Here is a 17306-nt window from a genome sequence, read left to right as displayed (position 1 = left end):
ATTAATCATTTCTAGTAATATATAATTGTGTAGAATGTTTTAGTTTTGATTTTTTCTCTATATAAAAGCAAACAAATAAAGCGACACACATTACAACATTACAAACATAGGATAAGGTCTAAAAGGCCTGTAAGTACTTCCCCACACATAATAATTTATGTTCCAACTTATATTTTCTGTATAAAATCTGATTTATTGAACAATTCTCTTTAAAATGTAACGATGCGTATCTAGATTAATATATATTATTTCATTTATTTCTGTTAATTAGTACTTTTAAGGAGTAACTTGAAGGAATGAAATTCTCTTTACTTTTAATATCGGTTTCATATTTTGCGGGATCCAATGCCAAATATAAATGTGCAAGCCTTTTCAATACGCCGAAGGTGGAGCATTAGCCGCGCGGGGCCCTCTTAGCCTCTCTAAGCACGGGGCCCTGCGCGAATGTTCATGCTGCATACCCATAAAACCAATCTTTGAAAGAGCATTTAATATACGGAGGCTTAATTGTGATTTTTGTGCGCATACATAAATCAAATTTGTTTTGCTGGGTATATAGTGTCTTCCTAATGCCACCCTAAAAATCGCTCGTGAACAGATCTACGTCATAAATATTAAATTGAGAACCCTCAGTATCTGTGAATTATTAAATTTGTTTATTAAATTAGATTTTGCATTGTAAAACGGCATTCGTATAATCAAACTACACGATTTTCAATCTCCCAACCCCAAACTCGCCTGTCTGCCTTATTACTTCGTATAAAACTCTTATTGTTTGAAGTACTTCGATTTAGCGCCATATTCGATTCAGAGGCGGAAAAAAATGGTAGCGTTAATTCGAGGTTTGGCTGTATATGTATATACGTTTTCTCGAGACACCTAGTATTTTGTGTGTGTGTTTTTTTTATGTTATAGAAATAAACTTACTCTATTTTGTACTGTTTAATCACATTTTAACGTTTGATTAGTTAACTTTCTTTATTTGGTTGTCTATTTTTCCATTAATCTTAAATTTCATAAACACAGGAGTGCCGTATCTTCTAGCGCATTAACCTTTCTTCACGGTCATATCTTTGATTTAGATATGCCACGTTTCTTTCAGTTTCCTCTCTTGATTCATGTGCTTTCTAAAATCGTATTAGATAATAACGTTTTTTAAATAATTTCTAATTGGTAAATAATTTTTTAACATTGTTATTTTAATATAAAGCTCGAGAGTAATTGACAATACAGAAATGTTGTCTTACGTTATAAAACATTTTCTTTTATAAAATCGTTTTTTTCTCGAACGGATCGATCGATTTAATGATCGATCGAAGATTAAATGAATCCAGTATATTGTCCTAAATTTTTTAGACAAAATGAAAGCTTTTTTTTATGACAAATTCTAGAAAAACCGAAATGGCTTCTCATTTTGTTTTCACTGTTATTGCTGTTCTCGATGATCGGACGTTAAGCATTTGTAAAACTTTAAATTCTCTCTTCTAGATTGATTCTGTAATCTTTATATATTTATATAATTTATTGAAGATACGATAGAAAGGGGGTGGGAACTGTTAATGAAAGTTTAGCAGTGCCCAAACCGAAGGTAACGATTGAAAAAAAAACGGCAAGAATGCACTCTTGGATTCTTTTCCTTACAAACTAAGAGACGATAAAGAAGAATAAAATTCATTGAAAATTACAAATTAATAGCTGATTTTTTTTACTACCGAGTAAATTATAACTCGAGCGAGACAGTAAAATTTACCAGAAAAACAATTCCAAGATCATTCTTTACACAACCAATTTAAAAAAACAAATGAGAAATTCCCTTTCGTATAATTTAAATTCTTGTCGTTGATATCACTTGTTAAAAAATGTCTCTTACACGTTTATTCATTCAACAATTTAGCTTTTTAATAAAAAAAAAATTACGTTAATTTTTATTTAAAATCTAAAGGCAAGAAATTGTTGAATGAATAAAAATGTAAAAAACATTTTTCATCGTATGTTAAAAATTGATAAAGTCATACTCAACACTTTAAATTTTCATAACGAAAGCATGCATCTATGTCAAGTGAAGCGCGGAATATGATTTCATCACTCATATTATATATATATTTTTAGATAAATATAATATTCAGATCTTCCCTTCTATCGTTTCAAATATTAATTATTTTACTTTATTGTTATACTTTTCCGCTTTTCATAAAGAATTTTTGTATCTTTTTATTTTACTTTTATCGTTGAAAAAACAATATCAACGTTTGTATAAAACTTCAGGTTGGCATTTATATGAATTACACGGGGTATTAAAGCATACAGCATATTAAAAAACAGCATTGAAAAGTCGTATTGTATATTATGTAGCGTAGGCCTACTATATAATAAAAATTCTTTCTTAATACACAAGAAATGCAACAGAATTATTCATATTGTAAGAAATATTTTTAAGACCTCGTAAATGTGAAGCTCGGACTTAAATGGCAGTGCGACACTGTATACGAGAAATAAGCAAATTTCCGAATTGCTCAAAGTGAAAACGTAATGCATAAAGTCACCATCCGTCCTCTTAGATTTACTGCAGAGTACACCAATTTTATAAGAATCCGGATTTAAAAATTAGCAAAAGTTATTTAAGGGGGAAAAAGTCATTGGAGATGATTGAAAGTGTGGTATGTATCTTCTCCCCCGCTACGATTTATTGGTAAAGAGAAAGTGGCTTGCCGTCGTTAGGCGAACTAGGAGAGATTTTACCAGCTGGTTGCCAATTTATTTGATTGCTCTGCACGGCCATATATCATCGAAAAGAAGGCCGAGTTTGCCAGTTGGACCGGGCATTTGTCGCCAGCTGGACGTTGGTCCATGTTAGACACCGTGTTAAGAGTCGAATGGGACCACACTATTAAACTGTAACGACGCACCGTAAGTCCATTTGTTATTTATCGAACTCGACAAGAAGAATCCACTTCGCCAGAAGAGAAAGAAAAGGAAAAAGTGTACGAATTAATTCGAATAAATGACGTACTTAATGATAGGATTTTGTATGTTGGAGGAAAAGATATCGAAGAACGACACGAATTTATTTAGATTAGTCTCGGATATAACACGAAAAATTGAGGACGGTATAATTACGAAAAGGCGCTTTACGGTAATGATTACAAGCTTTAGCAAAATAGAAAAATGTCAGAACTGATGGAATTCTTAAAAAAAAAAAATATTGTTAAGATTAGGAGGAGATTAGAGAGCGAGATTAATTTTCCCGACGGATCGAGACGAACGAGATTTAAAGTTCTTTGTCGAAATCTTGGAGTATGTGAGAGGAGATTTCTTCGAAAAGTTGTGAATAAAACGTGACAGACGGGAATGGAAAACTCGGAACTTCAGAAATAAAACTTCAAGAAAAGATCTGACAATGGTTTAAGTTTTCTTTACTTCTATTCTGAAATTTAGAATCGAAATTTCTAAAGGAATCAAAGAAAGGTCTTATCGGAACGTGACGCGCCATCCGTGCTCCTGTGGAATTTCCGGCAGAAGACATATCCCTGGAACAATTTGAAACGGAATTTCCTGTTGACAGACAATAGAAATGGAAAGTGAGCGGTGTTAGAGCAGGAAAGCGGTCTTATCTGGCACGATTGTGATTGGACATTTTACCGAATCATCCGAGCAAAGCGTTACCTCTCTTGATCTATGGTTCCTGTTGAGTGTGGTTCCTGCTTACTTTATTTATTACAGTTTTGTAGTTATATATCGATTTTCCGGAAAACATGCAAGCAAATTAATTCATTCGAAAGTAAAATCAACAAATCGATTAAGTTTAATCTAGTTATTTATCCTTATTAGATTCTTCGGCCGCACGAAACGATAGAAGATTCATAAATCGTTGTCTATTTAACGTGCTGGAATCACTTGCAAAATGGCCAAATCGTGATTTACCATCGATCCGACACTTTGCGCCCCTCCTAGCTTGTAATTAACGGATTTAGTTTTCTCGCTTTGAGGTTTAACTGAAAGGGTCCATCGTCTGTAATTGTAGACATTGGTATGCGGATCGTCGCCTTGTGCCATTGCTTATGGCAACTATTAAGAACTGGCTCGGAATAACAACGACGCCGAAAGCGTACATTGTCTATGCGTCCGACGCTCATTATCATACGAAAGGCACTATCAACAGGTGGCCTAAATAAAGGACCAGAGGCCCTTCAATGACTGCGCTTCTGAGGCTAAAAAAGAGAAAGAGAGAGGTGATTCTTTTTTGAAAGATTGAGCTGTCTTTAAAAACCCTTTCTTCGGATTGGATATGCAAATATTGAGAACAATAAACCTAGTCGTTTCTAACAACCCGGTTATTTTCTATCTTGACATGAGAATGGGAGGAGTGCCAAATCTTTAAGCTCCTTTCTCTCCCACGCTTATCGGAAAGTACATTTATTTGGATCCTTAATCCGAAATCGCAACCATTTACAACAAATTAACGAGATTCCTATAACCGATTCGTCCATTTTCTATAAACTGTGATTAAGGAAAATTAATGAAGATGACGATCTCGATTTTATGCTCTCTTTAAAACGATTTATCATGTTAATTGTAATGATCTTCATTCGTGCACACCGAGTCTACCGAAGGCAAAAGTTTTTGTTTCGCGCGTTGCTTCAGCAAAATCCATCTACTCATTTTTTATTCAGAGGGTAAGTTCTGCGACTTAACTCGATTAAACACGACTATATAAACTCGGAAACCTTAGTGTTTCTCTGTATATTACTTATTGTGACTCAATCGTTTATCTGAATGTGACTTTCGGAGCAGAAAACCATGAATTAAATGACGGTTGTCACTAGTTTGTAGTATACAAGAGAATACAATAGAATCATCGTAGTGTAGCCCATTTGTTTTCATTACCTACTCATTTCACACTTAATTAAGCGGAATCGCAGTAGATGGCTAGCCCAACTCTCGAACTAACCTCATCCCCACAATTTAGCTTTTCAGAGCAACTCACGTTTAAATTTTTTCAACGTCCTTACAAAAGAATTATATTATAAAATACACATCAAATCTAATGGCGCCAGATAATCTGATGGTCGGAGAATAAGCGAGTAAAAATCTGACATCTTCAAGTATGCCCAAGTGCAGAAATTGATTTCGAAATGAAATTATGAAGAAATTGATCAAGTAGCCATTACCAGCTGAAGAAGAACGGTTGCGTGACGGTGACGTAGTATCATATTTATGCTTTTAATTGGCTCAAACTGGTCAGATGTTTAAGAATGTCAAGCCATTCCGCTATGACGTCATCGGCAGAAAACAAACGGCCTGAAAAAAGAAGAAGAGTAGCCTGGAGGTGTTTTAGTCCTACGCTCTCCAATTTTATTTAGTGTTTGTTTGTTGGATCATTTGTCACGCGGTCTGCAACAAGAAAACTTACATGGATATTAATCAAACGAGTGAGAGAGAGAACTACATTTAAGCTGCACACTTTTATTGCTAATTCCTTTATCAGGACGTGCTTTACGAGATAATTACTCTTTTTTTTCCTTTCAAAAATACAAATTACTCGTAAACCTCGAACAAATTCGGAATTGATTCTTCATAAAAAGAATATTTTTGTAATGCCCATTTGCATTAAACAAACTCTCGTCGCGTCGCCGCTTCCATCGTAGACGAGTGGCGCCGTCTGGTGCGGTCATTTCCGAAAGTTTAACGCATCCGACCCCCGTTTCCATAGCAACCACATCCCTGTTGGCGCCGTCCTAGATTAAATGTCTTCCGATATTTGCGTCCTTCTTATTGTCTCCAATTTGAAGAAAAATAAGAAAAATATATATCAGTATAGAATGTCTGCTACATACTTCCAGGTTAGGTTCGGATATAGCTTTGTGATGATAGATTATCGTGATTGTTATTGGTTACATAACAGATACGACTGACATCGGGGTCCTCGGGCTGTCAACAAATGATATATTACTGTAGAGATCAGGAGGTTTTTCCAAATGGAAAAAGTTTGCAGTAATTACTTTTTCTGGAAACTTATTAATACTTAATTAAATATTACTTTTTGATCAAGTTTGCGTGTCTCCAGCCAAGAATCTTTATTCCCAACAGATGCTAATACGATGTAAATTTATGTATTTAAGTCGCTACAGTTGAATTTATATACTTTATAAAGATCTGTAATCCCGTTTCATAAATTCACAAGTTTGTTTTGTTTTTTATAGGTTCATCTTTATTTCTCGGCACTTCCCGAAGATAAAGTACCTTACGTCAATAGCGTAGGCGAAAAGTATCGTATTAAACAGCTTCTGCATCAGTTACCTCCACACGATAACGAAGTTCGATATTGTAATAGTTTAAGCGAGGAAGAGAAGAAAGAACTTCGTTTGTTTTCCGCTCAAAGGAAAAGGGAAGCTCTAGGAAGAGGAACCGTCAGGCAGCTTAACGCTTCCTCTCCAGCCGCTACTACTTGCGAAAACGTAAGTGTTGCCAACAGTAATTTTTTTTAACCTAAAAGTGTTGCCATTTGTCATTTTTATGATGTTGCCAGCCTTGAATGAGCTATCCATTAATAATTTTCGGCTGTTATTGACGCGTTGTGATAGCGGTGATGCTTAATTTTACGTCTTTTCGCCAATATTATTAATCTTTACAATTATGAGTGCCGCTGTTAGCTTTATGTCGAGGAAGAGCGGGAGTATACGACTCGGCCACCGATATAAATGAATAAATAAGGTTTTCCTCGCTGGAATTAATCGTGTATCGATGACAAACGTGTTTAGTTTATTTGTCAGAGTTAATAACGATGTGGCGAAAAGCCCACAATTTTTTTTCCTAGCTCACAAAATCGATAAAGTTAAAAAATGCCCTCTTATTTATATGCTGTACGTAATGAAGCCGAATGTAAATGATAAATATCGACTCCTGGAAGAAAAAACTAAACAAAAAAATAATAATAATCAATTTTTATGCATAAAATTTTCTCGACGGTGCCCTTATGCGTCATATTTATTTTCTTTCGAGACAATTGGATATAATTCTTCACTATAAATACTCGCTCGGGATATTTTCTTTGCCTTTTCCATCTTAGGTAATTACCTCCATTCGAGTTTTGTGTTTTCTTTACTGGCCACCAGAGGCGGGCCTTACTTTATTTATTCAAGTTCATTAGCGGAGGAAGTGGTCGGTGTTTGAATCCCAAACTGTTGTTCCCGCTCATTAATTCAGTTACATGACGTTATGGGAATCGTGCCGTTAGGAACCACTTTTTTTTTCTTCCTCTCTAGTCGAATTTGCATTTTATCTATCGCCAGCCACCATTTCGGTACCGGAATATGTAAAAAAAAGAGGGGTAATGGAAAGCATCATCCGAAAGGGAGTGGAATGTATTTTATTTCTCAACCCTTTGCCTTAGCGGGATATTTAATTATCCCGGGAGTAATTTAAATAGTTATTTAGCATCCTTAGATTCAATTAATTTAATATCGATCTCACAACAAGAAAAAAATACATAAAAAAATATAATGCGCCGTGTCGACGCCCGACTCGCCAAGAACCCACCAATAATGATTCATGTTCCATTTCTATTGATAAACTTTTGAAAATAATGAATTACATTTGATAAAAGTCGAATGTTACGAGGGTCGAATTCACTTTTCTTGAGTTCTATACATATCGCATCCGAGTAAAAAGTATGGTTGCCATCTAATTGAGCAAATAAAAGTAACCGATAGGAGGACAACTCCGGTTACATCAAAGATGTGGATGGAAGCGTCGACCAATTTCACGTTCCAATGACCCCAAGAGACAATCAATGTTTAGTGCCATTAGGGTACTGTTGACCCCACCATCCTTTAACGTCGACAACAGAGCCGTTACCCGTTGGAGTGGTGGAGGGTACTCGTTGTCGGTGATCGGTGACTCCCCTCTTGTATAATTCGATAGGAGATTCCGATGCTACAAATAACACTAACTTGGTTATTGTTTCAGTGTAGGGAGAGTTGCGCACCCGGTGACATTGGAGTGTTCGCCTCCAGATCGGGACCGAATACTTTTTGGCACCCGGCATGCTTCGTTTGTTGCGTGTGTGGAGAGTTACTCGTCGATCTCATATATTTCTACAAAAATGGGAAATTGTATTGCGGCCGACATCACGCCGAAAGTCTAAAACCCAGATGTGCAGCGTGCGACGAGGTATTTATTAAAATTTTGACGGGGTATTGCTTACGTGTTCACATTCTTAATCGGAATTTTTGTTGCAGATCATTTTTGCCGACGAATGCACCGAAGCGGAAGGGAGAGCGTGGCACATGAAGCACTTCTGTTGTTTCGAGTGCGATCGACAGTTAGGGGGACAGAGATACATTATGAAAGAAGGTCGTCCCTACTGTCTGCATTGCTTCGATGCCATGTTCGCTGAATATTGTGACACGTGCGGAGAACCGATCGGTGTCGATCAGGGACAGATGACCCACGAAGGACAACACTGGCACGCGACCGAATCCTGTTTTCGATGTCATTCGTGTCATGTGTCTCTATTAGGTTGTCCCTTCCTGCCTCGACGCGGTCTCATCTATTGTTCTCTACAATGTAGTAAAGGTACGGCCATCTGGTGGTAGAAAATGTTTCTTTTTCCCGTTTTGCAGATTTTAAATTTAAATTTTTGTTTTATTTAATTTAATCGTTAAAATTATTTTAACAATATTTTTACAAAAACATTAATTTTTTTTTAATTCAAAAAAGATATAACACAAATGAAGGGTGCTTTTGTAATTTTAGAATCTGTAAATACACGAGTTAAATCGGATATTAAACTCTTTTCAGGAGAACAGAAGAATGCGTGTAAACAAAATTCGGCCATTCAGACGACAGAAACGCCGAGTCCCCTATCGAGTCACAGAACTACTCCCTCTCTCCCTCATCCCGACTGTATATCGGATAGATCGCGCGATTCTACAGCAGGAGAAACGACCGTCTTGATGTCTGGACGTAGTCGTGATCCAATCGCATTTTCCGATCTAACTCTAGATACCTTGATTGCCAATTCTCAAGTATTCGTGGAAGTTGTGCAAGAGATACAGCATCGTCAACAGAAACTCCAACATCGAATGTCCGGTGCCCACTTTTCCATGCCAGATCTGACTCGTGAAGCTTCGACCAACGGCACCCCACCACCCACGCCGCCCTCGTCACGTGGTGGAAGCGAATTATTACCACCGACTTCATCCGAGGCGTACAGACATCCGAACGTAAACGGTGCTAGATCGCGCCATACCAGTTGCAGAGCGGAACATAGCGATACCACCTCGAGTACGCCGAGCGATGGCACTCTTCCGCTAGATTCTAGCCCGAATAACTGTGTACAGAAGAACCAAAGTATCCAACAGGGGTTGCCACGATCTCGTAGTTACGGTGGACAACCGACCATACCCGAAAACGAGATAACATCGGAGAGAGACTCGGCACTAGAAAATGCCGTTGTAGATAAGTTCTTGAAGAATCAAGGAAGTAGACTAGTTGATGAAGATCGATGTAGCACGTGTTCTAGCTCAAGTTCCGACGATTATCCTTACCAGCTTCCACCACGAAGAGCTTACGGAGGGGTGAGAATATCATACGTCAGCAACGACGCCCTAGCAGTAGCGAAACAGAGAACCCGAACGATGCCAGCATGTTTGGGAACAGGAAGACATCGCAAGAAACACCACAACAAAAATTGCATCATCTCTTAAACTATGCAATATGAAACAAAATCTTGCAAAAAGTCATCGAATCGATTGCCAATCATTTTATTATTTCAGATAACGTCTTCCCATCGTCATCGTCATCAATCAAAGTCTTTAATTTTTGTTAGCATTTTTGATTCCATCAATCAAAAACATGAGCTTAAATGGTTTATAAGAAAGAGCAGTATATATACAAATATAATTTTTTGAAACGGTATGTACAGAAAGAAATCTTTATATTGATCTTATACAAAATGAAAAAATATTTGTTCCTATTTTAGTCAAAATTCCAAGGAATTTTGATGAAATTCAGCAGGAAGTTTGCTGCAAAATTTATTGTTACCAATGAATTTCAAAAAAGAAATGTCCATTACTCTATGCATCCATAGTTTTTCAATTGAAACTAATTTATTAAATGACATAGTTTCTTATGAATTTCTTACGAGATGTAAAATTTTAAATATTTTATATATACTTTGATATATATATATTTCATATTATATTGTATATATATATATATATATAAAATATATCTTTAATAATTTGATTCCCACTTGTTACAACATTGAACAAGATTTGTATAGAAGACTCTAGTTTGATTTACGTGAAGCAAAATAAATAACGATTAAATGTACAAGTTAATAATATTATTATTACTCCGATTTTCACGGTAAAATGTGAAAATTTTGTTGTACAAAATCAATGTTGTACAAAATGTTTATAAATTTGTTCATAGATTTTTATTTGTACAGTTGTCAAGCTTGGTTACTTTCTTTCTTTTTTTGTACAAAAATGTTTCTAATGCATGATTAAAAGAGATTAAAATGCTGAATTTAGACTTTTTCTCTTGATTAAAAAGTTAACGCGGCACCCGTGGCTCAAGAGCCAGTTGGAAACTTCACACAGATTACAGAGCTTTTATAAATTCATTCTAAGATTCGTATTCACGAGTATCTAAGGAACGCGAAATTAAACACAGTTACTCGAGTCTTGGCCCACCCAGCATAAACAATGTGTGATCAGAAGTAACTAGTTTTATTTGGGATTCTAAAATCTTGAATCTAAAACATTTTTTACTGGATTTTTCTTCTTTGTGTATTGTCAGCTAATGAGAAGTTAATGCACAACAGAGTGTTAATTATTATTAAAATTAATAAGTGAACACCCGACGTACTTAACTGTTTGTTAAAGTTAAAAACACCGTTTAAAGACAAGTGATTAGAAAGTTTGTAGTATAACCAAAGATCGTGGGTTCAGATATAATTTAAGTGATAAGTTTAATAATACATAGAGGTTTAGTTAAAATATTAAAAATCTTCCTCCAACTTTTTTTAAAAAAAGTCTTATCAAATGTTTTCTATACTTAGAGAACAATAATAGCCTAATTTTTAACAATGATTTTCATACGAAATAATCAAGAACTTAATGTAATTGCTTCATTTTGCGAATTTCTCGTGAAACAAAATCAATTATTACAACTAATTAATGAAAAGACAAAAATTATTGAGCGGATGGCCGAAGTGATAAAGACGTCAGCCTACCGCTCTGGGGGACCCGGGATCGAATTCAAGCAAGCAACTCGAGAATTTTTCACGGATGGTCTGCTCCGGACAAGTTAGTTCCCATCTCTCATCACCCGGTCGCTCCCCCAGTGGATCTAGCCAAACTTATGGTATGGAAAAGTCCATTTAGTGCCTACAGAGAAAAAGGATTCAGAAATTGTTTCGAATACGAACACATAATCCTACATCCGGCGTCATTGTTCGACTTCAATCGCTGTTTAGACTTTACGTGATAAATTACGTAATTTATCATATCATGAGTCGGGACACCGTTTCTGATCTTTCAGTCGTGTTGGCCGAGGATCAAGTTCTCCTGCCGGACTAAATTGAGACGGATCACACGGCCTTATTGTGCTGCGTTACGCGTTAGAAACTAACGAACTGCTACGCAAACTTCGTCATCAACATCCCCTTGACGCCCGGACGGTCGAAGCGATTAAAGACTGATTCACCCTATACGTATTTTCCCAGAACAAGTTCCTGGATAGTGAAATATTTAGCTGCCTACAACACTCTAATAAACTGTCGGGCACTTAAATAGTATAGACAATAAAGAAATACGAAAGAAAATGAAAAATTCTATTTAAAGTATTAATACCATCGATTTTCATTTCTTTTGTTATACAGTATTTTCTGAAACATTGCTTGCATACTGTTTTATCGCAATGTTTCTATAGTTTTCGATTATAGAGGCTTTCATTTTCTTTAACAATCTCATCTCTACAACGAAGTTTCCGATTTGTTGGGAGATTAATTGTCTATTTGCAATAAGCGCGTCTCGTTGGTTGTAGTGCTGGTAACGTTCTCCATTGTTATTCTATTGGTTGCTGGATTACGATACTCTTTAGCACGGCAAAAATAGATTTTGTGGCAATACTTTCCGGCACATAAATTGGCTGGCCGAAAACACTCGTTACTGTGGCAACGTGCTAAATACTTATAGCACGAACAAGCCTTAAGGCGTCAACCTACCGTTCTAGGACTCCAAGATCGAATCCGGATGAGCAAACCTTGAAATTTTGCTTAGGCAGACATTCCGGATACTTTGGACCTCGTTCCCGATCTCCCCAGTCGCTGTGGTGCTTGCCGAACTCACAATATAATGGAGAGCCAAAAACTCCATTTCTCCCCATTATCTTCCTGACGGCCGGATGCCCGAATTGTTAAAATACCGGCCTTTTTCAGCGGGGGAAACGGGTTCTGCTCGGAAATTTTCACGAGGGGATCGAACTGGATATATCGGGCTCCGTACCTTATTATATTAAAAGAAAAAAAAAAATGAAATTCATTTCACGAGAAAGAGGAATTTAATAAAAATGTAACGTTTTCTTAATTTAAATATAAACAGTGGCCAATATGAAGATTCAAAATGTCGTTCGTCACAAAAATAATTTGCAAAATTTTTATCGCCATCATAAATTTTATAATTTTATTAGATCTTTATATTTTTGCTAAAAAATAAAGACAAAAACAAATACGATAGCGTGGCAAGATTCGAGAAGCGACCATTTGCGGAAAACCGAAGTTCGATTATTCTTCTTGGCCTGGTTTGGAAAGGCTTGGTGTTTACCTTATGCATTTCAATCTTTGCAGGTGTTTTATATAATTCATATTCTTTCCTATCGCCATTTAAGAACAGATTTTCACTGAATAAGAATCGATTCTTCTCCTTGCCGTTCTTAAGGATTTTCTACTTCAATTTTTCAGGAGTCGAATCAGCAGGAATTTTTGTGATATACTGAAATACGTCCTGTTTTCGTCTCTCACTAACATATTATCCTGGCCGAATACGTTATAAACTTAAAATTAAAAAAAAATTATAAAAAATTCGCCATTCTGCCTTTAAGACCGAAAAACGTGTAATTAAACGAGTCTTTCACGCCATCTTGACGTAAAATTTCGTCATCCATCATATCTATGAAAACCCGCAAGATTGAATTTACAATAAAAAATTATTATTAAAGAAACAGTGCCAACACACCCCATTTTAACTGGGACTAGACGGGAGGTAATCGCATTTTGTTGGATGACACACATTTTTATTGTATCTTAAACGGTAACTGTGTACACCTCGTTATTAATTCCCGTTATTATTATTATTTATCAACGTTAATAACTGTTATTGGTCGAGTAAAAAGTGACGTGTCGGCCACGCAACTTTCTTCTATTTCGGCTTATTGTTCGCGTGACGCGGTATCATCTTTTCATACCAAGAAAATGATGCGGTTGTTTTTCAACGTTCGAAATTAATGCATTTTTTGGGGGGTCGTTTTTGAAAACAAAAAGTGCAATCTTCGTATGAATTTTTTAATCCCGAGCAAGCAATCGCTTCCTCCTTAAAAACTTTTAAAGAATTCATGGGAACGCGGTGTAGGCATTTAAACCGTTAATTTTATATCATTTAAAAAATGATATCAATTTTGTTACCAAACATCTTTTTAAAACTACGAAAAAGCATTTTAAATATTGCGTAAGAATCAACGAGATGAATAATTAATAAATATTTTACAAAATAAATAGAAAATTGTTACGAATTATCACGATGCTTTTTATAATAACGAATTTTGTTTCAAAAATTCTATTTTTAATTTACTGACAGACGACGTTAAGTATTGTCGACAGTAGTATCGAAAGAGAGAAGGGGAAAATTCGTATATTTTGATATTTTTCATTGTTCTATGGTAATTTTGAAAGTGTTTGTCAAAAGATCGCTAAGATTTCAAAATCTTTCTATCGACATGTTAGGACAACTATTCCATATACTAAAATCACACGGCGTTTCCTCTTCTTAAGCGGATTCCTAAACAAGTGAAATTCCACGTCACAGATATTGTACAATGAACAAAATAAGTGAAGCTTCTAGAATCTATTTGTATCTTTTGCGAACTCTTCGAGATATTCTAAAAATATAGCTCAAAATTTATATAGTTTTAAAGGTTCATCCTAGAGCAGTCATGATGTAATCGCTGCACGCTAGGTCCTAATTTGCGGTCTCGGGTGTTTATTTTCCTGTTTTATGCCTCGTGCCATTACACAACCGTAATTAGGCTGATACAGGTGACAAAGAACATTCAAACTGAACGTAATAACCAGTGTAAAAAGATGAGAAGTTTTATGCCGTATTACTGGTTTGTTTGCGTATCACTAGTATATATTATTTTAGTGTGTACTGTACTGGTAGTTATGAAATATATTGGTAACGCTCTGGGGATCCGAGAACGAATCCGAAGGACCAAAAAACCCAGGAATTTATGGTGCTCTGTTCCTCGCCATTAGGCCGCTTCATTGTGAACCTGGCCGAATCCGCGACTGGCTTTGCAGAAGCCCACTAATCCCATAGGGAGAATAGGTAAAGAAAAAAAGCTTGCATAAGAAAAAGTGTATGCAGCCCGTCGAAAGCCTACGAAGTTCATTCGCGGCTTGCACCCAGAAAACTTTGTCCATCACTGATCTAGATGATTCAATATTGAATAAACTTGTTACTAAGAATCGAGCCCTGGACCGCCTTTGGCCATCCGACTCCAGTATTGTCTTGCAGTAACACACATTTTTTAATTTATTATATAATTATTTTCGGTTATTTAATTTATTTATACAGGTATTTAAAAGATTTATATAAAAAATAATTCACATTAAGATAAAAGAAAATGGATTTTGAAACAACGCGAGTAAATTACTTTTCAAAAATATTCAAGTTAGCTTAAAATATTTCGTTCGCGCGTCGTTTAGACGTCCAAATTAAATTTTGAAGTGTCTTAAAAGAAAAATTAATATATTAATTTTTTGAGATTTCGGTATCTTATTGGAGTCGTTCTTCCGGGAAATAAACATTTAGATTATTTTTTTCTAAGTAAACATTCACTCCAGCATCTCTTATCAGTGAGGTCAACTGCACTTTTATAATACCTTTTTATCATTCTAATATCTCAATACAGAGGAAAAGATGGTCACAAATTTCCTGTAATACAAGAACGAACAACATTCGTGTTTTTCATGAACTATAAGATGCATTTTTTTACAAAATAGCTACTTAATCTGGGTCGCTTGTAACTAGTCAACGTAAAATTAATCATATATTACCGTCCGATATAATGACTTGCTGCTTGTAGTTGTTTATTGAGAAATTTTATAGGAGAACAATTATTGCTAGTGAGACATGTCATTACATGTGGTGTTATAGAAACAAATAAGCGAGATCGTTCTATACATTGGTGCGCCGAGTTAAAAAAAAAAAAAACATTAGCTTTGACATCTGTCCCATCAGGGCCGTATTTACAACTAAGCTATGTTACCTTTTTGGTTATAACCTCGAGTTTCAAGAGCCTCAAAAATTTCTACAAAAGAAAATTGAAGTAAAATTTTGTAATAAAATTTTTTTTTACAAACCAACAAAATATATCTTAAATAATACACAAAATAAATAGTAGTTATATGTTTATGTTAATTCTTTTCTTATTATTATTGACTTCTAAAAATGTGAAGGGTTGGTAAGGGGTCTCACACAGTTTGGCTTAGAGCCTCGAAATTCTTAAATCCGGCTCTGTGTCCCACACAAAATTACTGGTATTTTAAACTTTTAAAGAAAAATCCTTTAAAATTGAAAGCATAACTTGTTCATATAAAGCTAAACAATCGGGAAACTTTTTTGCCAATTCTTAACAGTCGAATCCACTCTCTTATATTTATGAGCTTCTCCGAATTCTGATTTCCGAATAATCATGTTTTTCATGTGGAAATAGACGAAAACTTATATTGGGCTCCCTTATGGCTTTGAAATTGCAATTTGGAACGCAACAGATAGAGCTTTGCTGTTTCTATTGCTATTCATCCTTACTGTTGACAATACACAAGAATAATTGAAACGACCAGATAAAATAGTTTTGTTTTTGAACACCAGAAGGCGAGCATTCGGTGAAAAATGCGTATAAAATACGACGAAAACAAACTAAAAATTCAAATGACAGAGTCGGTTCAGTTAATTGAAATTGTCCTGACTAAAAGACACGTTCTCAATTGTGACAGTAACGTGTTACCTTAAATGTTTGCTTTTAAAATTAAAATGGAATTAGGATAACCGTTCTAGTTACCAAAATAGCCATTAGAGATAAAATTTATTTAAAATCCAAGAACTGTTTTATTGGATCCAAAATGGAAAAACAAATGCAAGTTCTTAAGTGCTTTCAGACCTCTTACTTCAAGAGAAATATCAAAAACACGTCAACGTGTCACAAAATGCAAATTCAGAGAAATGAACTCTTCAGCCTTTCTTGAATACTTTCAATTCAGAACGGATGAGAAATCAAATACTAGTTAATTTGTGTTTATTTTTTAATTCTGAGTCCAATAATAATTTTTTAAAATGAATTTTTGGATTATCAAAATTTTAGATCATTTTTTATACCGTATAATAATGCTCTTTTTTTAATATAATTTATGTATCCATTTGATAAAAAATTTTCGTTTAAATAGAATTATTTACTTGACATAACCAATGATTTAAAACTAAATTGTTCCTAAATATTTACCTACAGAATTTGAATTTATAAACCACGAAATTAATAGTTTTTAGATTGTAGTTTCAAAAACTCATTCTAAAAAACTATTATATCCTTTACTTCTGTTATTTGAATATATTTTAACTATATTAGAATTAAATTATTGATAAATGAAAATTTAATTTATTATACCATTGTGTAATTACTAAATTTAATACAAACTCTCCATATATTATTCAGATATCAATACAAAAATGGGAACCAAAATATTTTCATGGACTTTTGTGTGTATGAAACAAACTTGTACCATAAATTAAAATGACTGTTCAGACATAGTCCTTAAAAACATGTAATCTTTTGTTTTTTATCTATACTACAGAACATAAATAAGACTATAAATATGGCATTGACAATTGTACAATTTAAAAGAACTGCAAATATGAATGACTATAATGTCTAAGATAATTCATTGATCTCTTCCTTTATCATCATTGAGCAAGTTATGCTTTAAATTATTATTATTATTTTTTTTTCTGTTCATATCCTTA

The 17306-nt window shown here is 34.8% G+C and overlaps 1 protein-coding gene across 4 annotated transcripts in view; it reads left to right on the top strand.

The window, feature by feature from the left end:
• Positions 1 to 10533, top strand: part of LOC136977454 (protein prickle-like) — a 55525-nt gene extending 44992 nt beyond the window's left edge. For all 4 annotated transcript variants that reach the window (XM_067272942.1, XM_067272944.1, XM_067272943.1 and 1 more), the window contains 4 exons: positions 6201 to 6455; positions 7966 to 8169; positions 8238 to 8574; positions 8800 to 10533. In XM_067272942.1, the coding sequence (XP_067129043.1) occupies positions 6201 to 6455; positions 7966 to 8169; positions 8238 to 8574; positions 8800 to 9707 (1704 nt within the window). In that variant the 3' untranslated portion in view covers positions 9708 to 10533. The remainder of the gene's footprint in view (positions 1 to 6200; positions 6456 to 7965; positions 8170 to 8237; positions 8575 to 8799) is intronic.
• The last annotated feature ends 6773 nt before the right edge of the window (positions 10534 to 17306 follow it).

The sequence above is a fragment of the Centruroides vittatus genome, unplaced genomic scaffold (assembly GCF_030686945.1).
Source record: "Centruroides vittatus isolate TY-2023 unplaced genomic scaffold, ASM3068694v2 contig_459, whole genome shotgun sequence".
Lineage (NCBI taxonomy): Eukaryota > Metazoa > Arthropoda > Arachnida > Scorpiones > Buthidae > Centruroides > Centruroides vittatus.
This window is presented reverse-complemented; position numbering and strand designations above follow the sequence as displayed.